This window comes from Wasmannia auropunctata, unplaced genomic scaffold (assembly GCF_000956235.1).
Source record: "Wasmannia auropunctata unplaced genomic scaffold, wasmannia.A_1.0 LD336106.1, whole genome shotgun sequence".
In the NCBI taxonomy this organism is placed as follows: Eukaryota; Metazoa; Arthropoda; class Insecta; order Hymenoptera; family Formicidae; genus Wasmannia; species Wasmannia auropunctata.
In genome coordinates, this window is record NW_012026784.1 from 6917929 (window position 1) to 6945196 (window position 27268).

Here is a 27268-nt window from a genome sequence, read left to right on the forward strand (position 1 = left end):
CAAGAGTCGATTTATTTCCATCGCCGTCAATCTCTCCCATTTCCATCCCTTTTCCTCAAAATAACTCGCCGCTGTTACCTCAAAAGCACATCCGTGTCGCTTACGGAAAATCGCTGACGGCACCTGATCGCGGTACGTGTAGGAACGTGTACTTTATTATTACCTTTCAGCGCCTTCCGCGCGGAGGAGGCGCTTTCGCGCGGCTACTCCGTCAGCCCGGTGCGATCAACTCTGACAACGCACCGCGCGATCGGCGTCAATCCATTTCTCGCTCGTCTCCGCGGGCGCTTATCACGCTTACGCCGGTATCCACGGCATCAATAATAATAAAAGCACCGTGGGATATCGCGCGCGTCTCATATGACGCTCCGCGGGAAGCCTTCCGCCGCGTTTCCCACCTACGCTCCTCTAACGCGAAGCGGGGTGAGGCCGAAGGAGACAGTAGCTGAACGAGGGTGGAGAAAGACGGTGGAGAGAGACGGAGGGACAATGGGAAACAGAGAGAGAGTAAGAGAGACAGTGTATATGTGTGAGTGCATGCAAGAGAGAGAGAGAGAGAGAGAGAGAGAGAGAGAGAGAGAGAAAGGAGCAGCCTGGTGGATGATCCCGCCTCTAAGGAGCCGCTCCATGTCGGAGAGCTCGTGTCCGGGGGCGAGAGCGGGAATCTACCCCGGCGTCCTCTTCTCCCTCTCCGTTCTCCACCCTCGTCGTTCACCCTCACCTCTCCGTCTCGCCGTCTCCCTCTCGCGCGGTTCGCTTTTTCCCCCCCCGCGGAGGACGTACCGGCGCAGGCTCCGATACAGCCAATCGTCGGACCGCGACTGATAACGACGCTGCCAAATGTGCGTCCGTCGTACCGCGGCCGAGTCCGCCACGGTGGTCCACGCGCGCTGACAAACTCTCGGGATATCCCCGCGAGCAAGCGAGCGTGCGAGCGAGCGAACGAGCGATCGAACAAAGTCACCGGTCTGGTAATCCCCGCGGAGAGACATCCACGCTCCGGCGAGTACATGTATCCATCCTCCCCCGCGCGTTACTCGCTTACCCATCCGTCGCGATTCTCAGTGTCGATTCCGCAGTCAACGATCCCTCTCGATTTTTGCCGGACTTATTCGCTCGCGGACGTTCGCAGTGGACATTTAAAGTGAACGTGAAGACATCCGATCGGCGAGATCTTGGGAGGCATTCGCTGTCGGTGGGAACAAAGCGCGAGAGTCGCGGTCCATCGAATATACATCGTCGGCAAGATCGAGGAAGATATCTCGGGGATCAAACTGGATCTGTGACAGTGCTGGACAAGATACCACGTAGGCCCCCGCGCTGACGGTAAGTGTGCGACGTTTCGTTTTGTTTCGGTTGATGCGGCTCAGATCTCGGAGCGTTTTACGCGCCGCGCTGTAGAGAAGAACGGGGAAGAACGCCCCGAAGAGAGGAAACCGAAGATTGTCGGCCGCGCGCTTCCGTCGCACCGGTGCGGTACCTCTCGCCGATGGAACAATACCGATAACACCGAAAGCGACCGCGATCGTTTTGCATTGTTTATACGCGGATTTATGGCGATTTTACGAGCGCTTTCTTCGATATTTGGTACATTTATCTACAGATTCGTCGTTCAACCGATCGATCTACCATAACGTATTAAGTAGTTGATGTATCAGTAATAAAGGTAGACTCGCATCTCTTTTTTCATTATTCATAGTATTATAATTATAACACCGAAAGCGACCGCAATCGTTTTGCATTGTTAATACATGATTTACGGCGGTTTTACGAGCGGTTTCTTCGATATTTGATATATTTATCTACAGATTCGTCATTCAACCGATCGATCATAACGTATTAAGTAGTTGATGTATCAGTAATAAAGATAGACTCGTATCTCTTTTTTTATTATTCACAGTATTATAATTATTAATTCATTTTATGTATTAGTAACCATTAAGCCAATTTGTATGTCATGCTCTTTTTAAAACGCTAATTATAATAACTGCAGATCTTGAAATATAACAAAAGAAAATAACTTTCGAAAAAATCGAAAAATTTGCTTGTTTTGCTCGTTCAATCTTTTAAGCCATATTTTTTTGCTTAAACTGAATTAATGAAATTATATTATAATGAGAAAATAAATATGAGATTTGTGATAAATATCACAAATGTAAAATATTAAAAACTTCCTTTTTACCTGGGACTTTTAATTAAGAAAAATTTATAAATATGATTGAAATTAGTACGAAGCAATAATCTTGATATTTATTTTGCAATTATTTTTTTTTCATATTGAAATTCCAATCGCTCAGTCGTATAAGTAATTTCATTTCACCAAATAACTGTAGCAAACAAGACACTTGACTAGATAGATAGCGATGTCGTAAGTAAATCAAAATTCCTCAGAATAATGTAAATTTCCCAACTAAAATATTAAAAGTATACTTACAAAATACTTAAACGTATTAATTAGGCTCTAGTAGACAGTGCGAAGTCCGAGGATTCAATTCGCGCGAACGGAAGCGCCCCGGCGCGCGGCGCGTCGCGGGAGGTGGCCCTATAATTCCGTTCACGGAACCTTACGCATGACGCGTCTGTCGCCACGCACGTTTTACGGGCTAAACGGCGGGCGCACGCATTGACCAACGCGAAATTACCGCGCGTGTCCACCGACCGCTACGTCGTCCCCTTGCGTTACGCACCGCGATCGCCGTTTATCTTTTTCTTCTTTTTTCTTTTAGAAAAATACAAATTTTTCATCCGCGTACGAGGAAAAACGCGGTTTATGGCACGTCGTTTATGATCGGAACATTCTCACAAAGAAAATCGCACATTTTGATACAATTCGGATGTTCGCAAAACATTTTGCATGAATAATTTCATTTTGCATTATCGAGACAATATACACTGAAAAAAGTAATCTTGCAATTATAGCCAGAATTATTTAGGTACGAAAAATTAGCTAAAACGGATAAGTGATTAGTAAGCACTGTGATACCACATATATTTTGTATTTAATCAATATAGATATAACAGAGACAGAAATTATATCTGAACTATTTGTCAATTTTAGCAAGAAAGTTTCTCTATGACGTTTAACTAGTCCAGACTCCAATCATATTTGGTTATGAGACCTATATTTTCTTGTACATATTCTTAGAATATTGCTGCTATAAATTCTACGTATGACAGACAATTTTTTAGCAGATACAAAGAACAGCGATATAATTTAAGTGTAATATTTAGAATTCTAGCTGGAACAGCGAAACATTTCCCTGAGTGTACATTCTTTAATACTATTATTTTGTTCGAGCTTATTGGATCTTCGTTCGTAAAATAAAATAATTCTACATTTCTCATTATTATATAAGTATAATATGTATAGTTAAAATAATTTTGTAATATGTATAAAAATATAAAGTTTAGTTTCTAATGTTTCTATTTAGTTATCCTATTGTTGCTGTCACAAAGATTTACGATGCAGAATTTTTTTTAATTACTTTGCGCGAATTCACTCGCTGATACAGCACCTGTCAATATAAAGTTTGGTTTTGCTGCACACAAAAAATTACGTGATTTTTAATCGTATTTAAAATGCGTTATAAAAATAACGAGCTATTTCTTATTTTCCATATCCTGATTTTAAAACTTACATCGCGTGCTCTATGCTGCTTCGTCTTACGAGACAAAGGCCTTCCAGAGCTGATCTTTAATTTATCGACAAGGATTCTTTCGACGAGAAACAAAGCGTCGCGACGCAGTTCTCACACGACATCGGGAGGCGTTTTCCCGGTGGTCTCGGGCAGCTTTTTCTCCCTCTCGCGTGCAATCGCGCGCCTGTGTCGCGTCCGCGACGATGCGTTTAAATGATATGTGTGTGTAGATATATATATATATATATACCATATATATGCGAGACGAGAGTTTAGACGAGGTAGGCAGAGGGGTTTCCGGCGAGCGTTAACAGAGTAACAGAGTGATGTAATGAGGCCCGGAAGCAGGCAATTTGCTGCCCGCGGCGGCCACAGTTGCGCGAGACAACCTGCCCGGAGTACCTTCTTCTTGATACCGCGGTCCAGCCTTCTCCGTATCGGGCACCTGACCGAGTAGCCCGTGACAAAGTGATGTCGTGAAAAAGCGCGAATATAAGGGAAAACAATATACTGCGTGGCCGATCGCGCGCGAGTGCGTGTGAAGGGAAATCGTCAGCGCCGCGTCGAGGAGAGCGTAATTATCTCGTATGATGAACGCGCGGCCCGTTGGCACAATGTTGTTTTGTTCGATATAATGAGTGCGAATTATACGCGACAATGGACGTCGCACAATTGGCGTAAGGTACAGTTTTCTGAATCTACAGCATTGTAGATCAGGTTATACATCGAGATTATGCTGGTTTTAACTTCTGCACAGTGACTGGTACGCCAAGAATCGTCGAGGAGAGAGACGCGAGTGATGTGTTCAAAATTATTATTTGAATTTGCACGTCGCCATAACTTCTTCAATTAAAGAAAAATTATTTTGAATCAAAGTCAACGTATACAATATACGTTAATATCCATTTTGTATCACATTATACATCTTACACTCACAGTAAGTTCCAAATTCGCATTTATTACACTATCAAAATATTTGCGATAATTTTATTAACTTTACCAATAAAAAAATAGCAAAAGATTAGGACTAACTGACTCGAAACGACTGATTGAGAGCGGCCTCATTGTTTAGTAAACAAATTCTCGATAGCGTAAAAATGGCGACCGCCCAAGCAGTCCGCGGACTACAGTATCCCCGACGATCGATCATTTGATTCGGCTTTTAAACTGTCAGACAGAACCGCAAAGATAATCTGGCTGCGCGCTCATCGTGCCGCGAAACAGCGTGACTATGTGACAGTTTTGTGATTAGATTGACCTCAATACGCGCTGGACATCCGGACGTACCCACGAGAGTGCTTTTATCCTTAACCATCCCGATCGAATGTCAGCGAATGCTTCGCGATAACAAGTGCCTCGTGATGGCCAAAATAAGCTGCATCTTGCCTTCCGGACTATTCTGGTGGACGTTCCAGAAAAAAGTGATGTTCAAACGATCGTCGCAGCGACAGTGAAACGTGTACAGGTCCATCGCGAAAATTGTCACGGTGATCGAAGGTAAACAGACACATCGAAATAGACAGAGAAAATCCGATTTATGATTAAAATACATAACAATTATATTGAAAGGATTTCATATATTATACTGCTTCATATTTCTAACATATGTTTCCAATAAAAATTGACTTGACTTTATCTCACATTGTTTTATATATAGAACGATAATTAAAACACAAAATCAGTTACTTATTGTAAAGTTTTTACGATATATATATTTAGAATTAGTATAAAAATGTATAATTCTAAATATTTAAAAAAAGATTTAAATCATAGGTAAATATGAAAGAGCGGAAATAGTTTGAATATATATATGTATATCGGTCTCTCAATATTTAAACGTTTTTTATGCAATATGTATATAAATTAATCTGTCGATTTTAATGAGAAAATGATAACTTTAGAAATAAATTATGCAGCTGTTTAGCTTTCTATTAATAACTAAGGTCAAATAGAAAGCGGGTCGATAGTTCGTTTCGTCGAAACACGTTATAGACAGTTGAAAATAAATACGTAATTCATATATTAATGTCAGTTCAAATGATAATTTCCTTATCCGCGTATTTTCACTGGCTTTAAAAGCAATAAGAGTTTCACGTGTTCGGGCGAGTCACACGTGGATCAGCAACATCGTGCGGCATCATTTCGTTTGAATAATGATTTATGTAATACGGGAAGGGATAGCGGAAGCGGCAGATTTTCAAGATTAGACGGAAGCGGACTCGCGATAAACGACAAGCTTCAATATTATAGGCGGTCTCTTATCTTCGTGTACTCCGCGCGCGTTGCGGAATTGCGGAGAGATACGATCGCGAATACGGGCCTCATGCAAATTCGATTGTGGATCGCTTTCGCAATTTTGACGATCATAAGTTCGAGGCCGCGTCGTCGATGAAATGTAGATGATAGGCGTCCCGACCGTGTTTTCTAGATTACGCGACTTCGATTAGGAGAGAGCGCTCCGTTATTATGCCCATGATAATTCGCTGATATCTCCCGAATGTATGTTTCTAGTATTTGTGTGCCTCTCTCTTTGAAACGTCACGAAGAAAGCGATAACGAAGTGCAAAGCATTGCATTTAATTCGTGATATATATACATATACACATATACAAAGATCTAGTAAATGCGTTGTATCAAAACAAATTAAAACTGTAAAGAAAACAAATCCTCATTTGCATTTATAAATTAAAAATAATAAAAATTTAACAAAATTCCCAGAATTAAAAATACAGAAGTAAATAAGGCAGATAGGAATCGGCGCAGTTATTAATACGCAAATTGCAATTTTAAACACAAACTTTATTCTTACATAAGATTAGACGTTTCGGCTATTCTTTTTAGCTCCTCAGTGACAGAGAGTTAGCAATTGTCACTGAGGATGGCTAAAAAGAATAGCCGAAGCGTCTGACATCTTATGTGAGAATAAAGTTTATGTTTAAAATTACAATTTGCGTATTAATAACTCCGATTCCCATCCGCCTTATTTACTTCTGTATTTATAAATTTAATTCCGCCAATAATTTTTATGTAATTTTGCACGAATAACTTAATTTATTAACCAATTTTTGCCAGAATATCTATGTTTAATTAAAGCGAAATATAGCATTGATGCGGTGATTAGATAAAGAAGATAGTTTCAGCTAGCGCCTATGAAATAATTCTTGTGGATTAATAGTGCATTCGACGTGACCTTTTATCCTCCACTAGCACATATCGCACCTAAAATGATGAATAAGAATGCTAATGTAATAAACGCTTTCCTGATGGTGTGCAGCTTTGGTTGATTCATGGCCAGCTGCAACCGAAGGTAGGACGTATATACCTGCCTATTAAGTGTTATTTTGACCGGTTAACCCGGAAACACGCGTACGAGGTACATCATAAATGATCCAACGATAAAAGCTTGAGAAAAAATTGATTGTATAATAGAACCTTCATCTTATCTCTTACTGAAATATGATTCTAAAATGTATTAGGTTTAAGTGATTTTCCTGATAAGAAATCGGACTAGGAGAGGCAACGGTCTTAATGCAATTGACTAATATTAGAGAACATTTAAGTTAATTAAAAATTCAAGCTGTTTGCAAAATTATACAAGTAATGTAATTAAATATAATAAGTTAATAATAACAAGTCAATTTTTAGGAAAAACATCAGAGAATATAAAGAGACGGTGATTGAATGTGTGATGATAGCCGAAAGACATTCGTCTTTCAGTGATATTATAAAATAAAAAATATTCGTGCATTTAATACGCTCATCTATTTTAATTCGATCATGCCTTTACCGGATGTTTCAAGGGTCCTTTAATGATCCCAACTGCGGTATCTGCACGAGTATAAGTGCTGTCAACCTAAAGTAACGTAGGCTTGCTTCAATCGACCCTGCATTGCGTTTTAGCCATGTCCATTTTAATCAAAAGAATTTAATAACACGGACGAAATTTAACCTACGCAAGCAATAGAATTAATTTATTCTTCGATTTCAAGTTTGTCATCAATAAAAAATGCTAGCTTATTAGTGATGATAACTATAGCATTAGTTAATCTGCACGACTACGTGAACTTCGTTTCTGAGAGTTGCAATGTTAATATTCAGCAGGAAGTACTCAATTGAACGAAACGGAGTCAACGTCGACGTACAGATGTTTCTCATTGAGACTTCTTCCTAATATGTAGCTGAATCAGCGTGCGTAAGAAGAAAGAGAAATAAAATTTTCGAATTCGTTTGCGGACATAAGGATATTCCCCCCCCCCCCAAAAAAAAGACAAAAAATAGATTGTGCTTGCGTATCGTTTAACGATTTATCATCGAGTTGAAGGCTTGCGTTATCAATTGTAGTCTATTCATGTATGACAAATTGTTCTCGATAATTACGGCTCTTTCTGCCGTTCACAGAAGACAATCTTGAATTGCAGGGGCTCTTTGGTGATGTACGACAGCGCTAGCTGTTCGTACGCAGGTGCGCTCGAATTAAAGGGAGCCTCCGGGGCCGGAGCCGCGGCCGCGGCCGCCGCCGGTGTAACCGCGGCCGGCGTCAAGCAGGAGAACTGGCCGTACCGCGGCCTCACCTGCGGCAGCACCTTTCAACGACTCAAGGAAAGCGTCGACAAGGCGAAGCAGGCCCTCGCCGATCGCAGCGGTTACCTAGCGGGTGCGTTTTCGCCGCCTCCGCGCGCCAACCCGTCCGCCATTTCGCCCACCGCCTCCATCACCGGTAAGCGAGGCTTCTCTTATTTCACTATGAAATTTCGACCTTTTTGCACGTCGACAGGAAACACTCGAGCTTTTTGTAAAAGGCACTGAGATTAGTTTGACAACATTAGTTTAACATTTTCATGCTTTGGAAACATTAAGATGATATTAAGTTTAAGATGGATTTTCACACAAAATAAATGTAATTTAATTGATATGGATAATTTTTTCTATGACAGTATTGTTTAAAATGTGTAGAATATTTTTTAAATTTTATTTTTCAAGTAAACAGAGTAGAAGAATTCATCGAAGAATATCTTGGCTAACACACGTCCACTTATTAGTCATTATTTCCGTTACGTAAGATTATGATTGCGGCATATAGTGCCACCATTTTCTCTATCACTCTGTTAGTGTTTCTAGAGAAGAAAATCAGAAGCTGGTTTATTTCCAGCCTCGTCAATAGGGGTGCTTTTATATAAAAATTTTTCAACTACTGAAAAATATTAATATGAGGCACGAAACGTTTCTTTGCCAAACGGGAAGCAAGCAGGTGTGAGATATGCACGAAAGTGTAACTTATTGCGTGGCGATGCGAAATAGTTGTTGCCGTAACACCGAGCGTAAAGTCACGCACGTACGTGCGGAAAGACACGCAACCTGATTACGCGCAAGTTTATCCCGGCATAAGTACCGCCGGAGATACCATCGATAGGTTCTAATGTACGTCGTGATGACGTAATGCGGTTAATGAGAGCAAAAGCCCTCGCTATTTTCCCACAATGATAAGCAGCATACAACGCTAAGATTTTGCTAATCGCGAACACATTTTAAGAATCAGCGATCCGCGTATTCATGTCATGCCAAATGTCTGAGGTATAAATCTTCAAGTTTAATACATAATTATTTTTAGACATAATTTTCAACTGTCTCTCTCTCTCTCTCTCTCTCTCTCTCTCTTTGTAAAAGAAAGTATAAAACTGTAGGAAAGATCATTGATAAAGGTAACGATAAACTTTACATTAAACATTTTCACAAACTTTTCTTTTGCTCTTCGATATAGCGTTTATATGTACTGCCGAAGCTAAGTACTCTTCTCGATGTAAGAAAAAAAGAATATTATTATTTGATTATCATAAAACTATAATGTCTGTTATATACCTGTTATATTTTTACTTGCACTAACTGAGACCATCGTTTTGTCGATGGAAACCTTTGCACAATAAAACCTAATTTACGATATAAAATCACCGAGTTAATTGGACTCGCTACTATTTTCTCAAGCGGTGTCAAATTTATATTGAAAAAGTAGTAGAATACAACGTGATGTCTCGCCTCTGATAACGGTGCGGTATCTCCGTATCTCTTTCCGAAATCATTAAGAATCGGTAAAGATGAGCGTCACCCACTGTGATACCCTCTCGTGCCAAGAGAAACGCGAAAAAAAAATCCGGGGTAACGGTCTCGCGCGCGATAATTTGTCATCCGGCAGTAGCAGCAGCCGGCGGGCGGCGGGCTGACTGTTGCTCTTCGTTGTCGCCGATTTCCGATTGCTTTTTTAAAGCGCCGGTCGCCGAGGACATTAATTACCCGGCCAGTGTAAATCACGTTATCTACCGCCCACGCCCGCGAGGGCCGCGAGGAGACGGCGAAACGGAAGGGGGAGAAGGACGGAGGTAGAGGAAGAGGAGGTGGAGGAGAAGGAGGAGGAGGAGGATGAGGTGGATGAGGAAAACGGAGGAGAGGTGTTCGGGGGAGGTGTTCGAATACGGCGGGGGTCGTGTTGCACGATGCGATGGTGTTGCATCGCTGCGCCAGCCGGAGCAAAACGCGCCCGTCTCGACTGCTCTCCACGGCCGCAGCAATATCCTGCTCGCCGCGTTCCCAAAATTTATCGGTGACTCGCCCGAAACTTTCGTCTCGCCCGGTGGTGGCTGCGTTTAACGGCGCGACGCGGTCGCCCGCATTTACCTAGGGCGATCGATCGATCTCCCGCCTCCTGGATCGCGCGCGCGAATCCCGATCCGGGAATGCTGGCCGCACGGTTTTTTCACTCGTATTCCGTAACACGTTTTTCGTCGCCACCATGGTTAATTCATCTCTCGCGCCGCGACAGCAAGGTCACCGAAATAACCGGCTGAGATAACGTTATATTATTCAATAACGTTACACAATACGTGGTCCACGTAGTCACGAAATAAAGTCCATTAATTTGTAAAATAATATCCGCGATATTCTTTCAATCAATTGGAACAATTTGGATGCGATCAAAACAATTAAAATATTTAGATAATACTAACTCGCAGGTTGCTGAATTAATGAGATTATTCTATGTCAGTTTTACAAATTAATCCTTACTTTATACTTTGCTTTTCTTTAAATCCCCATTTCAAAATATAATAAAAACAGAGAGAACAATATATTAATTTCGTCTCATCATCACTAGAAATTAATCCTAAATAAACGAGTTTACGTAGATTTTAATATTTTCTTAAATGATATTCTTATCACATATAATATAAGAAATACAATTTTAAAAACCGTAAATCTAACAAGGAAAGTCCCCTGATTTTGATGAACTTTTAATATGTTATTCTTTAAACAAAAAAAAACGTATTTTTTTATACATGTTCATATGCACTATTAAGGGGTGAAACCATTACAAGGAAATTGGTTATTCTCTTTCAAAACGAATACCATTGAAACAATAAGAAATAGAAACAATTTTTCAAATAAAAGTTGTACAATTTTAAGAGTACTTTATAACAGTAACAAAAAAATGTTAGGTGATTGAGATATATAAAAATAAAAATTTTATATGGCTATTATAAAGCACTTTTAAAACCATACAACTTTTATTTTAAACATTCATTTCCTATCTCTTATAATTTCGGCGATATTCGCTTTAAAAGAGAACAGACAATTTTCTTGTAAGGAGTGTTTCATCCCTTAAAAGAGTGTATATGAGCATGTATCTCTTTTTTTTGTCTAAACAATATATTAAAGGCTCATCAAAATCGAAGAGGAAAGTCACTTTCGTAACTTTTCTTGTAAGATTAATGTAACGTATATACTAACGTATATACATTATGAATTATATTATCTTACAATTACTTTCAAGACAAGTAATTCTGTAGACTTCATAATTCACACAACGTTGGATTTTACTCTATCATTACAACTCTTAAAATTTCTCGATCTTTCTTGTCTCTCCCGTGTATCGCGACAATCATCCACCCCCCACGACATTCTATTCAATCGTACGTTTATCCTGTCCTCTTGCACGGTCATTCAGTTTGAGAGAAATCTTTTGTGTCACGTCTGTGTGTGTCTCGAGGGATCGTCTCAAAATTTTGACGGGACTCGTAGGATTCGAGACAAGATGGTGGGTCGATGATGGCGGCGGGTAGTTGCGAAAATGTAGAATGACGAGGGAGGAGCGGTTACAGGGTTAGCCGGGAGCGTATCCATGACGACCGACCGCCCCACGTACCCTCCGAGATCCCGGATGCTCCCCTCGGCATCCCAGCATCCCTCCCTTTCCATCCCCCTCGCCCCGCTCGCTCCCTTCTCACTCACCCACCGCCGCCCCGCGGTTCTCTCCCTGCGTTTCGCCATCCCGGGCAACCCTCTACGGCCACCGGGCTTGCTCTATCTTTCCCCCCTATCTGCGGCCCGCTCCGGGGGATGCACGGCTACTTAGATTTTAAGTCGGGCCATTTCGTGCCGCGTACCTATACCTAACCCGGCTATAATTCTCGCTAGATACAGACGTGCCGACAAAGGAGCACTGGATTCTCCGCGAAATTTCGTCCCTCGCTCTCGCCCGCGACGGAATTTCGATGCGAACGCGAAGCACAAATTTCGTGCGGCACAAAAGCCTCTCTGTGGAATTAAAACCGTCGACTTCGCTGAACTCTCGCGCGGTACGCCGCATGATGTATTCCAACGTCGTATTTCAGTTGCACGGTAATTCTCCAGTAATGGAATGTCGAGTTGGAAACCAGCGAAACTTGGTTATTAAACTTAATAACCGGTAATTAAATCTGGCACGGAACAATTCTTGATAAATGAGATGTTAAGTTTGACAGGACGAAAATAATTGGTTATCAACATTACTGTGTACAATAAATTTCGAATAATTTTATTGGATTGGAAAAACGAATAGGTTTGGAAAAGTATTGGCGAATGTTGATTGTTGGTCGTGAATACTTTTCCAAAAATTCAATCTAATATTAATTATATCATTTCCAGAAGAGAAGACAAAGACAAGAATTTGCTAACGTTAACACTTGATCATTTATATGATATAAAGATTGTTACATTTGATTCAAATTACAATTATTATTTGTTACATTTTATTTTAATAAAATGTAATTTTTACATTAAATGTAATTATTTATTAATAAAAAAATGATTTCAACCAGAATCTTTTACTTTGTCTACCTCACTTCTTGTAGCGTAAAAAATCTGAACGATTGGCTGCTAATTTCCGCGCGTACATACGATATTTGAGAGAAAATATCTGCATTGAGATTCGTCGCGATTTCACAGTAATAATTGAATGTTAAATACAAATATTTTCCGCGTTTATTTCCTTTAACTTGTCGTAACGTAATCTGCACTAGCACCAACAGAGTTGAGGGGCAGCGGAAGTGTCGGTCATTGTGTCAGCGTGTCTCAGGGTAATGCATGTATTTAATGTTTGCCGGTCGAGCACCATCCCTCGGGTAGCTTGTTTGCACACGTAATTGATGTTTGACAAGACGAGGTGACACGCGTGCCGACGTCGTGTTTGTCAGGGCACACGCGTTAACCTTTTTAACATGAGCAACAAACGACGCACTTAGGTGCACATCTATTTCATCTATTCTATTAAATCGAGCACGTAACGAATTTAATTCAGGCGGTCGTAATTTTATCGGTTCGATAGAGACAAATTGACTTTTCATTCTATTCGAAATGTAAATTTGCATTCAATCTGATAATTCAAGTATTTAAATATTAAATTCAAATGTAAAATGAAGAAGTTTGAAACGCTTAATGATCGCAATTTTATATACAATAACACATACATTTTGAATGCACTTTATAAAACATAATATACAATAAAAAGAATGAATTTTTAATCATGTTATTAGCTTCATGATATTTCCAAGGAAACGAAAATTTTATTTAATTATCGGCCAATTTTGTATCTGGTAGTTACATTCAAAGTGTACAACCATTCTATCACCGTTAAAATTCAAAGACGACGATCTCAACCCCGCCACTTCAGCACCCTTTAACAGAGAAGTTTCTAAACGGTGATATTTCGTATCGTATGGGTGTAATGTTGCCTCTCATCTATCTAATTGCACGGAATATATTGAGAGAGAGAGTTCTAAACGGTGCTGCATGAAAGAGAGCACCGATCCACCTATCTACCCCTTGCTGTAGAAATGTACTCGTCTATAGACGATAAAATTGATTCCCATTGTTCTCACTTATATTAAGCATTGGCATTTAAAGTTTAAATATGAAATGGACTAAATTTCCAACTTTATAGAAGTCATATAAGATAAAAAAATATAGAATATTGTGTTGAAATTTAATAATCTTTGCACTATCAATAATTCGTTGTCAGAAAACTGTGGAAACAAAGACATTTGTAAATTTTTATGTACACCTTCTAAACTAATTTTTAAATTTTCTGATTAATTTTTTGACAGTAAATGTGTTATGAAAAAAAATGTAAATGTAAATGTATTATATGTACTTATAAAAGAAAATGTTTAGAAAATTTCTTGTTTTTTTAAATATTCTATCTCGTTTCTAATATCGTTAAATGTATTTACCAATATATTAATTTTTATTAGGAACAGATCAATTTCAAATTGATCAAACAATGTATGATATAAGATTATATAAAGAATATGAATTTTGTAAGATAAATTTAGGAACATTTTATGTAGTTGTGACTTAGCGTCAAAGAAGGGAGGATCACGGTGACCGAGACGCGTTGATAATTGCCGGTATCGGTTAACCCAGGGGGTGGTTATGGGTCTCGAACACCCCATACTACAATCCGGCGGCCCCCTCCGGTTCTCTCTGCGCGTGATCCCTTTTGCCCTTTATCCGTGAACCTCTGCGAGCCCCTTCGCTTCCGTTACCAGCGGCACCGGTAACTGCGACTAGTCCACCCTCGTTCCCAGCGTTCGGGGGTGACTAAGGGTCAGAGAATCGTAACTGTCTCTCTTTTAAAAAATGGAAGGAATACATTAAGAACCCTCAGACGCGAGACGAGGCTCGACTTCCGCCCTTGTACAGGATTTTTCCTTGGGCCGCGCGCAAACTCCTATTCTCGAGGTAATTGGGCATACTAATGATGCGCGGATTTTTACATATTAAAAGAGCTTAATACGGATCTCTCTGCGCGAATAATTAAGATTTAAGTTAATAACTAAATTCAATTTTCCTAAATATTCGCGGTTTAAAATACTTAAATTTAAGCAACATATGTAAATTAAATTTCTTATTCCTTTTAACTACCATGATACAATTTGATTTTAACTGTACGTGAAATTTTAATCATGTATTTATGTTTATATATGTATATAAAATTTTAAAAACTATACTTAATTTATTACTAATTTATAAAAAATTACCTCATTAAAAAAACTACCTATTTAATCTATTAATTTTAAATATACAGTCAATATTACGATTGGATAAATAATACATAGTATTTTCGCGAATTTATTCCTCCGTCAATTTTCTTTTCTCTTTTTTCCTTCTCTCTCTCTCTCTCTCTCTCTCTCTCTCTCTCTCTCTCTCTATCACACATTACTCTTTCTTTCTTTCTTTCTCCCATTTCGTGTCGTTCAGGTCAATCGCGCACGGCCGATTCTGATATCCCCGCGGGGTTTCGTCTTTCTGCTCGCGCAGTTCTCCTACGGCTCGTTGCAAGCCCCGTGACTAATCATGATAGTTCCGCTCGGGAACGGCAGGGACACACGACTCTCGGTTCCGGTTCCGGCGCGTGCTGTCACCCCCTCCGGGACCCTCTCTGTTCCAGCGTCGACCGCCTGGTCGCTACCCCCTGACGCTGTTGGCAAGCCGTCCTCCCGCGCAATTATTGCGCTTCGCAACAAAGAACGTAGCGCGCGGCTTCGAAGGGCCAGGTTGCTCCTGCCGCTGCCTCATCTTCGTAACAGGACCCTTCGCGAGTACTTTCTCTCTTTTCTTCCTTCCGACATCAAGCAATCGTATTTGACGATTACGTTTCCGTGTAGCACGTGCATAATAAAATTTAAATTTGAATTAACAGTAGATAACAATGAAGAACTCTCTGTGCGGAAAAATAAATTGTCGCTTTCTTAATAATTTAATATTAAGTAATCAATAACATTTTCAAAAATACGCAAATTCAATCTTGACAAATATAAAGATAGCTCTTTATCGTGATATATAAATCTGTCTCTATATGTGAGTCTGTTCCAACGCTCGTATGCATTTTCTGCTGTCCCATCATCGCATCTTAAATCGCGTCAACGCGAATTAAATTACCCAGTGTTACAACCGTACCGCGCGCGATCGCGTTCCCCGACTGCAGCGTCGTAATCTACGCTGAAGTTGCATTTACGGGTAAACGACGGGTCGACTGTTCGGCGAATTTCTTCCGGGAGCTCCTAGATTTTCGGATTTCCGCATCAAAGGCCTTACGGCTTTACGTCGTGTCCTCACCGTATCCTCGATCCTGCACGCGCGTTTTCAGCGTGTATTACCCGTGCACGTCAAGGAGCAGCGAGGTCGCTTGTCGGCGGCCCCACGAACGAATCATTATTCATTCTCGCGCGACCTATGGCCCACCCACCCGACGTCGTGAAATAACCTCGTTAAGCCACTAACTGCCGCGGCTGGTCTGGCTGGTGAGAGCGTGCTAGTAGGAACATTACTAGCGAGAGGGGAAGGACACGAGGAAGGGAACCCGAAGAAGAAGAAGAGGAGGAAGAATATGGAAGAACCGGAGAAAGAGTGAGACGACGACGAAGAGCTACGTAAGTGTGAACTATACCGGGAGAATGAAGGAAAGCAAAAAGAAGAGGGAAAGAAGAAGACGATGGCAAAAAAGAGCGAGGAAGAAAGTTTTACTTCCCCCGCGTGACTCGACGGAAATTCGCGCGAAAGCGGCCCGCCCTTGCGACGCGGTTTATTATACGTTCGCGCAAGGGGGTGCATGTACGTACGTACGTATACACCGAGCACGATTTCGTAAATCCGGCCCTCGACAGATCGTATTACGCGATAAATTTTAATTCTCGCCCGTGATTGCCGCGCTTGCATGCCGTTGACGTTTTCTCGCACCCCGCGCTAGTGGACTTCGCTCATTGCACGATAAATACGGAATATCCTGGAGAACCTATGTAACAATAAAGCAGTACTTTACTTACGGAATTATTCCAGGCCGAAAATTTTTTTAAGAAATTTAAATGATAAATAATAAAATGTTAATGTTTATTTCATTTAAATTTAAGTTTATTTTAATAAATTTTGAAGTCAAAGTCTTATTATCAAAGTGAAAAAGATATTTTAAATGAATTTTCAATCACAATAGCTAAAATCCGAAGATTATATATATAACATAATGCATTATATTCAATCTTTAAGAAAGCGACTTATGTAACTGTGACTTATAAAGTATTGCAGCTAATCGCAAAAAAAAAACAGTTAAATTTTATTTTATAAATCTTTTGTCTCTGAATAATTGAATTCAGATTAATTCAAACATCGGTGTGAATTATATCTCTTGCTGCAAAAATCTTATCGTGATAAGATCACGAAACGTCGACAAGCTGCGGTGAGAACATTAACGATGATCGGTTAAGAGGATGACGATGGATGCGCGTATCCCCAGCATCTTCGGCAAAGCGGTTTCGAATCAATAGCGAAACGTTGTCTACGCGCAAAATTCTCCCAAGTTTCTTCAACCTCTGAACAGATGGCACTGTATTGCGAAATCATCCCTTATTTTAGTTTGCCTAAAATGTGGCAGATGTCTCGCGCATTGTTCGCATCCCACTCCGGCAGCAAAAGATATTATTTTGTTTGGACTTTGGAGGATTGTAAATGTTCATATTTGAATCGCAGATAATTATTTCCCTGATAAGCAGATTACGCGTTGCTCTACATTCCGATAATGTAATTTTAAATTGTAATCACTGTACTTCGATGAAATATACAATTTCGATTAACGACGAATATAATACGATGTATATTATTACTTACAAGTATTGCACGATAAATACGAAGCATCCTGGAGAACCAATATAACAATAATGCAGTACTTTATTTACAGAATTATTCCAAACCGAGAAGTAAGAATTTGTGATAAATTTGAATGATAAATAATAAAATATCAATGTTCATTTCATTTAAATCAAAATTTACATTAACAGAATTTGAAGTATTAATTTAAAGTATTTTAATATTTAATAATGCTAAACTGGATATATAGTTATAAATCTACAGATCTCTTTGGATCTTTGACTTTTGAGTTTTCGAAATATGTAAATTTTTTAATTTCTCAAGAATAAGAATATTTAGCTAATTGTTTCTCTAAGTTTTCCACTCCTTAAAATATAAAACGTACGTCTATGTATTGCTCGATTTAGAAATCGCGAAATTCAACTATGCGGGATTCACAAATTATACGAATCTATCTTACTTTTTATTCCTTCTGATTTATAATCATTAGGTTATTAGATTATAATTATTATCCACAAATGATATGTTTCGTATTACTTTCGAAATTATTATAAACAAATTTTTCAAGTTCAATTACAGTTATATACGCGAGAAATCTGTATTTATCGGTATAATCTCTCGTCGGATTTCCTGGGAGCACTCAGGGCTTCCTGGGAACGCGGTAAAAGCTGCAGCGAGATTGGCCCTTTAGCGTCAAAGCGTCGACCAAAGTTACCCCGTCACCTCCATTAGTTAGAAAAGAAACGGGCCCTTTAACCGCGACAAAGGTGAGGGTTGAGATCGTGTCGAGTGTGGTAGTGCGTGATCTGTTGCTCGCACGCTGCTCTGCACGCCGACAATATTGACTGCCAGCCAAGAAAAGGCAAAAAAAGAAGAGGGGCGGAGGAGGGGGGGGAGCGCCTACCAAGGGACTCCCTTTTCCAATGCTCACTCCCCCAGTCACTCCTTCATTGACGGAACATTAAGCACACACGATAACGCATGATTAACTGGCTAATGACTCTCTCTTTTTCGCTCTCGCTTTTCGTCGCCGACGGGGGACGCGCCCGTCGATTTCTGCGACGTCACTGTCGTCACTTCCGAAATAAAATAGACTCTCGTTTGCCCCGCCACGAGCGATTGACATCTCGGCTCGGTTAATCGGTCCCGAGACTAATAATCGCGATAAATTCTTGTTCGGATGGTATTTGCAAATCTCAACGTTCGTACTCAAACATTTCTACAGCTTCACGAAAAATCTATGTATTTTATATCTATTTAATAGCACGAGGCAATTATAATATCGATAAGGTGGCAGGAAAGGGAGAGAAAAAGGCAGAATGCATTCGTCGATTTCTGCAGCGTCACTATCGTCACTTCCGAAATAAAATAGACCCTCATTCTTCTCGCGATAAGCGACTGACATCTTGCATCGTTAATCGATGGACTAGCAATTCGTAGGGGACAAATTCTGCTTGGCGAAGTATTTTAGAATTGTCACTATATAGTTTCAAGGAATTGGACCGTTTCTAATTTTATAAGAAACATAGGTATTTCATGTATATTGCTATTATAAGAGAAGAGACAAACTAAAAGTGTAGAGTACTATGCAATCCGCTATTTCAATTTCAATGATTTCTTTGATTAATTTACAATTCATTTTTTCTTAGTAAAAATAAAGAAATGTCATTTACTGCAAATTTGCAGTAATTAAGCTTTAAATTAAAATTATATTAAAATAACTATCAATTATAGAATATAATTTTGTTTGACGTATTGAAGTTAAATCGTGAAAAGTCTTTTTAATATATGAAAAACTATATTAGTATTTCGACTAATTGTAACTCTTTATTTCAAAAAATCTATCATTATAAAAAATTAGCTCTTTATTTATCAAAGAATGTATCATTCTTAATATAATTAATATCGTAAATATTGTAAAGCACTTTGTACGTCTTTGATATCAAATTTATTTATTTTCCAAGAATTGAAAGAAAATTTAAGTCTTCTTAACAATTTGAAAGCTACTGTATGTATAATGTTATTATTTTAATGGTATGCCATTTGTTTAATAGAAAACTTAATCGTAGAGATTTATAAAAATATTAAAACTAAGCAGCACACGCATACCTAAATATTTCCTAATATTACGATCAATACTTTTGCTTACATGAACATTGAATAGGAGTTACGACCAATGTTTTTTCGTTGTCAAAAGTTACGACTGTTATGTATGAGTTACGTTGCAGATACGTAAAACTGATTGAAAATCGCGGACCGTGAACTCTGATAAAATCTGGGATATGATAAAGCGAGCTTCACGCTCCATCGTATGCATTAGTTATGAGGCAGCGTCACCGCGTGTTATATGCAGTCATTACAGCTGCGATGATTAATTCCTTGTGAGGGTGCAACTGATTATCATAAATTTTATTGCTGGTACGATACTTTCTTCTTTATGATTCGCGAAAGAAGTAACTACAGGGATTTACAGTTATATATATCAACAAAAACGATACATGTTTGTAAGCAATATTTAATATTCTTATGGTTCGTTTCTTGCTATAATTTGTATATTTTTATACAGAATGATATCGCGATTAGCTCTGGGATTCTCTAGAAATGATGGAGAAAGAGAATGCATTCCTCCAGTAATTAAAATCATAAAAGAAGCAGTGCAGTATCTAAAATTATATAGATTGTTTTTCAAATCGTGTTATGTTTGCAAGGAAGTAATCATCCAATCATCGCATAAAATTGTTAAAAATTTTTCCGCAGCAGAGTTGAAAATTCAAAATGTATCAAACGTTATCATTCGATAATGTTTAATTAGTAATCTTTGACAGAAACGACTTCTATTCCGAATCCAGCAATTACTTTTGTTATTAAATGAACCGATTTCTCACTAAAATTCTCGAAATTCAAACAATCTCTAATTTGATTGCACTATAACAGGATACTAAGCACAGAACAGATTTCCTACGCGCGTTATCGTGTCGCGTTTCACGTTAAATCATTGAAAAGCAAGCGGTTTGGATATGTCGCGATCGCCGTATCGGCCGTGGAAGAAAGCGTGACGAAGCGGATAGAGGAGGACGGCGAGAGGAAGGGGCGGCTATTGCTGCCACGAGTGCGAGGACGACGGGGCGACCGGTGTTTGTGGCGTCCGCTGCCGCCGCCGCCGCCGCCGCCCCGGCCGCCGACAAAAAGGCGAGAGAATTTCCTGAAATCCTTTCTGAGGGTCTGATTGCCATCATTATCGTGGAGTGGGTAGGAGTAGCAACGGCAACCGTGGGGAGGATAGGGCGCCCCCGCGGGGATGGGTTTCGAGCTGGCAGGAGGATGAGAATGGTTAGGAGTGGAAGTCTCCCTCTCATCCCCCTTCCAGCCCCGGTTTGATAGGGGGATTCGGGTGTAGAGGAGAGGGCGGGATAGCGAGCGAGTGGAGGACAATCAGCGGTATTCAGCGCAAGCTGAGAACTGGAAGACCAGGGAGGCCCCGCGCGCGCGCGCGGGTTGAACGACGTCGGCGACGACGAGGACGACGACGAGGCGACGACGACGACGACGACGACGACGACGACGACGACGACGACCACGACGACCACGACGAGGAGGACGAGGACGATTCTCCACGTTTCTCCCGTGTACGGGATCGATCGACCACCGACACCCGGTTCGGCGTAACACCCGCCGTTTCTGGCCACCGGAAGCTGCTGAACTGTGGCAGTCGAACTGTGGCGCGTTTCTGTGGGTTCTCTACGGATCGAATTCCACCATCCATCAGAATTCCACCAAGCGATGACACTTTGCGAACCCTCGCGCATCTTTTGGTACTTAGGATTATGATTAATGTTATTAGATAAATCGTTTAAGGATTACGGAATAGAAGTTCTGAAGTGGACTTTTTAACATTCAAAGCATTGCATGCGAAAAATGATATGAATATATGATAATTTTTGTTCTGAACGATAATCTTAGTAAAAGGTTTTTAACTACTTTTGTTATATATTATAATGTTCAATGTCAAGCAAATATTAATCATTGCAAAATACTATAATATATATTTTGTAATAATGAAGTTTTTAGGACATAAATAACCATAAACTTTATAATGAATAGACTTTATAAAAAAGCATAATAAAAGTTATTTGTTTCGCGGTATTTTACGGTACTTTCCTGTTTAGGGTCGAAGCGTAATCGTACGTATAGGTACATACGTATTAAAATTGTAATCAACCATGAATTGCGAATACCGCGTGCTGCTTAATAATTTATTACGTTCTCCAATCTAGTGAATATTTCCACGTTTTCCTATCCAGTTAACCGGCGGAAGTGCAAGCTACTTTGGTATCGCGGAAAAAGGAAGGCGTTACGCCGTTATTCGCGCGACGAGCACCGTGCTAACTTTGTGGCGCGTCCTGTTTTATATTAAAATACGTTCACGCTTTTATTAAATACATGTATTTTACCGCGCCGAAAGGTAAAGCCAGATAAAGTTGTCAAGCGGCGCTCCGCGTAATTGCTGCGTAAGAGGAATATCATCCATGATCTCCCCCGAGAGCATGTGTGCGCCGCTCGCGAAACGAAGCGATAATCATCGCAGCTGTTGCCGGAGACGCGACGTTACACACACGGGAAAAGGAATGTTCGCGTATCACGCGGTGCTCACCGCCGCATTCCGAAAGAAAACCATGACCTCGGTTCGCCGATTTCTTCGACCTTCCTGTTTCACCCCTTACGCCCTCCGGGAAGGAGAACTCCTCTCTCCCGCCTCTATGCCGTCATCGCTCGTTGGACTTCGCCTTGCCTCGCGGATCAAAGTGAGGTAACCGAGTAACAATATCAACGTAAAGCCGGGTTCTCTCCTCTCTTTCTCTCCCCCGCCTACCCCCTATTCTCTCTGTCTCTTTCTCTCTCTCTCCGTCTCGTACACGCGAACCACACGCGCACGTATATCCGCGGTGTGGTGTGGCGCGGTGTGATGTGGCGTGGTGTGGTGCGGCGCGGCGCGATGTGGCCTCGACTCGACTCGATTCGCGTGGCGGCGGCTGATCGATGCGTCGCCATGACGACGCTTCCGCCGCCAGTCATCCAGCTACCTCCGCGCACCCCTCTTTCGCAACCTCCTCCTCCTCCTCCTCCTCCTCTAACCCCGCCGACGCGCCCTCCTGCTGCCGCAGCACCGCCGTTACCCTCCCGACGAGTGGGTGGCCGAGTGGGTGCCCACTCATCGTGCCGTTTGTTACCGGCACTGTGATCGTCAGCCACCATGATCCTCTCCGCGAAGCGGTTCGGTTCCGAGAGATATCGCGACGATGAGGTCGACGACGCTGCGCACGATGTCCTACGATCCTAATCGACGCCTTCCTGAGACGGACACCCGGCGCACATTGTCCGAGTTCTCCTTTCTTGATGCATCTACATCCTCCAGTCGGAATTCCGGATTTTATTCATACGGAATACATACTTTGCGAATCGTACCTGTCACTCGAGACGATAAATTCAATTCTGAATTTGAACACAATCTACCCCAATTAATTCTTTAATGATGTTACTCAAAGTAAAACCTATAGTCAACAAGTATTTTTCTCAGACATTTAAATTAATCTGTCATTATTAGGAGAATTAACGTGATATCATGCGACAATAAATAATTGCAGAGACACTGATAAATGGAATCAAATCCGCAAGATTTAAAACATTTTGTAAGATCAAATTGTGATAATTGAAGCCGTTAATTAAAATAACAGTGTTTTTGAAAATAAAACTAATAATTATTATTTTTACAATTATTTTGAGCAATCATTTTTCGACATATATAGTTTTCTAAAGATTCTAAAATAGTAATTATTTTACCATTGAGAAATTATTGTATCAATTCAATTGTTACTTAATATAACAATTAAATTTGTAAATTGAACAGAAAGATTGCGATAAACTCATTAGTAAACTGTTTAATATTAACGCCAATCGCAATCACGTGTCATATTGATCGATTTGACCCGTGTGTGCCTAGGTTACTCTCACAAGCAGGGCACGAATTAATTACCAGCCGATGGACGATCTCCGAACAGAGATAGGTATTTTTTTTAATTTTAATCCCGAGCGACCCCGGGGTGGTCCAGCGGCCGGCGGCCGTTATCAGCGCCGCATTCGTCATCCCGCGGCGGGAAAATACGCTCGCGTTGGGTGCGTTGGGTGCGCGCGAGCACGCCGCGGGCGCACGATGTAAATAATCGTTTATTGATTAACTGTTTGACTGCGCAAGTCGAGTTAACTATGGCTAATCTCTGATTTGTAACGCCTTCCCACCCTCGCGCGCCGAGGGTGGTTACATCGGCGGACGCGGCGGGGCACGGGGGAGAGAGGAGAGGAGCGGCGGTGGGATAGAGACGCGGGTTGCAGGGGTGACGCGAGGGGATGGTAGTACTCCCCCTCGGCACGTAGTTTTCGCCTCTGCAACCCTCCTAGCGCTAACACGGAATTAATATCTCGCGAGTTAGCGCCCCCCTTTTCGTCCCCCTCGACGGCCCCAAAACGGAAATGAGCGCGCGGATGCCTCCGCTCTCTCGGTTCTCCGCTTCGCTCGTCTTTTCCCTCGCACACCGTCCCACCGTTCTCTCGCTCTCCTCCATCCACTTGCGGTCCCATTCCTGCTTCTGTCTCCTCTTCGAGCTTCCATCCTCTCCGTGTCTCTTCCGTCCCACGTTCGCTTCTGGCATTCTCACCGACGCAACACGTCAGAACTTCCCAGGGGCGGTTTTTTTATCCGACATATACTTATAGACACTATGCCTAACAAGAAAACATACGAGACCGCCAAAAGATACTTGGTAAAGTCGAAGTTAAGCAATGTTTAATTACATGTCTGCAAGATGTAACGCTGTGCCAACTAGAGAACTGTAACCTTGTATATCGCAAACTTTCTAGTAAAATTGTCAATTATCAATTAAAATCACAAAGTTACTAATTATATTAAAAAATAGCGAACCATTAATTTCGTATTATTGCAACGCGGGGTGTGAATTCTATTCGAAAAAGATCGTCATTATTTGGCGAAATATTTAAATATTTGAAGATAATTTAAAAAATTACGTCTTTTGCGCTTTTACTTAAAAAAAAAATCATATTTAGCAAGATTGCGAGAGATAAAAATGAAATATGAACTAAATAATATTGTTAGTTTGTTTTCAAACGATATATATTGTTGTTATATTATAGATATTGGTGAAAAATAAACCTCCAAAAACGAATATTGCCTGCGGAAATCTTTAGACAGCTAGCCTTTGTACTAACTTTATAAACCTAAACTATCTCTTTCTCTCTTCAATGCCGAATAAGGAAGGCAATAATTATTTTTTAAGCCGAATTCAATGGCACTGTTCCATTCCATTCTGCCGTTTTGTCTCGTTTTTAAACGCGGTTACGGCGAGTCACGATTAAAACAACATCGTTCAGGAAACTAAACGTATGTACTGTTGATCGGAAACGCATCGCAAAGTTGAAACGCATTTCTCTCAAATTAATAAATCTAATACTTTTTTATTCTATTCCAAATTAAATGTTAATATACTTCTAGGATAATTTTTACTATTTTTTGTTTTTTTAAACATATGAAAGATTATATTTCTCTGTGATGACATCATGACATTTTCATACTCGAATTAAAAGAAAAAGTTTGCTGTTTAAATCAAAATTGCCAATCACTAATATAAAGTTTAAAAAATTATTTTTTTCATAAATATCTTAAAGAAATTTTTTCATTACAGAAATTAAAAATAATCAAGATTATAACAAATTCGATAGAAGATTATCTAATAAAGTTTTTAATAAATGAGTAAGTCTACTGTCTTTCTTTTTATTGAAGCGGAGATCTTTAACGATCACACTCGGTTGAATTGTTGAATTCATAGATTCACAACGGAGCAAATAGAAACAGACATCCGGTAGGCACGAACAAAAGTAAAGCAATTTGGTTAATTCGGAACGCGCTACGCCAGCCAGAGATATGCAAATTTGTAAATAATTAGGCTGAAGATATGAAGCGTGCGCTAACTGTTCGGAGTCCGGGGATGGATGCGCATTTGGACCTTTGTTTGAGCTCGCGATTGCGTTCTTGCGTAACGTAATTGATGGCCTTCTGTACGAACCCTACGCACCCTTACACTGCTACTATACGCAAATCTTCCCGAATTCGCAATCAAAGTCGTCAGAACATAAATTTATCAGGTTGGTCAGCAAGTCTTTTCACATGTAAATTTGTAAATACGAAAAGACTTTCTGACCAACCTAATAACTATGTGAAAGAGATTTGAAATCTTTACTAATTAATACTTTACATATACATTTTTCTGAAATAGAAACGTCATCGAATATTAAAAATGTTTTATGCTTTTAATAATTAATAATTAATAAGCGACTACGTTATTCTTTTGAAAATATTCGATTAAAACATATTTGAATAAAATTTTTTTTTTTCTTTTAATATTAGATATACGAATACGTTCTTTCTTTATCAAAATTAGATTATTATATTTTCAATCATTATTTCATCGAATTGTTTGTCACCGCCCTTTACTTGAATACGGTGAATGATAAATACGATTGTCCATTGAAGGCAGACTTCGTGTCAACGTATGGCTTTGTATCACTGCCGCATGCAGGCCAGTAAACATGCCACAGGAACGCGTTTGCCAGTGCATTGGACTTTAAAATGCTACGCAAAGAATCCCTCTAAAGAATCACTCAGGCCACTTGTCGAAACCCGTACCGAGATATCAGCCGAAGGTTACGTCCGCGACATACATTGCGATTATTTAGTTTGCTATTTACGATGTCTTCCTTCAACAAATACTACATAGTTTTTTGATTGATGAATTGATAACCAAACTGCTTCTGTTCGTGCCTATTGGATATCAGTTTTTGTTTGCCTATCGACTTCCAATTAAAGAATTTATCGTAAAATGACATCTAGTCCTCCTAATATTTCATGTATATATTATTTAATATCGTTACGTTGATTTCTAAAAAAAGAATATATAACCCTTACCACTTCACACGTGCATAATGACAAAGAATCTAGCGAGAGAATGGAGGAGCAAAATGGATGGAAACGGATGTGGCACATTATGCGTTCGTCGACGCATCGTCAGAGAAGGCTTTAATTAGATACGTAGAGTTATGGACGACATTGACGTAAGGTAAAGTACATAGATATTTAGCGTCGTAATGGATATGAAATACTATGTTACCCTTTAAAACGCAAACATAACGCGGACATCGATCTCGTGTATACATTCCTCCCTTACTCACACGACGTTACAACCTCGCATCAAGGATCGGATTTCGTTTCCCGCGGGACGTCGTCTACGGGCGCGCGGCTATATTACGTTATACTAACCGCAGAGTTATCAGCGGCGAGAGTTATCGGTACACCGAAACGACACACCGATGCCCGGGCGTTTAACACGCGTGTCGTCGACGGAGAGACACACTATCCTACTATCTGCACCGCCGGGCGGTTTGAGCATATTGTACAAATTGAATGCGAGGAATTATCGGGCGAGCAAACGGGGAGAGAGGAGATATGTATCATCGCGCACTTAAGCGATCCCCCCAAACGTAACAAAGTGACACGGTTCTTATCGTGTTATGGACCGAGAAAAGGGCGAAGGAGAGAAAAGACGAGGAGGGAGGAAAGGGGAAGA

General features: G+C 40.3%; 1 protein-coding gene across 1 annotated transcript in view; it reads left to right on the plus strand.

Annotated features, from left to right (window-relative positions):
• Positions 1-27268, plus strand: part of LOC105456963 (DNA-binding protein D-ETS-3) — a 58924-nt gene that overhangs the window by 5790 nt on the left and 25866 nt on the right. The window contains exon 3 of the mRNA XM_011701354.1: positions 8057-8355. Within this exon, the coding sequence (XP_011699656.1) occupies positions 8057-8355 (299 nt within the window). The remainder of the gene's footprint in view (positions 1-8056; positions 8356-27268) is intronic.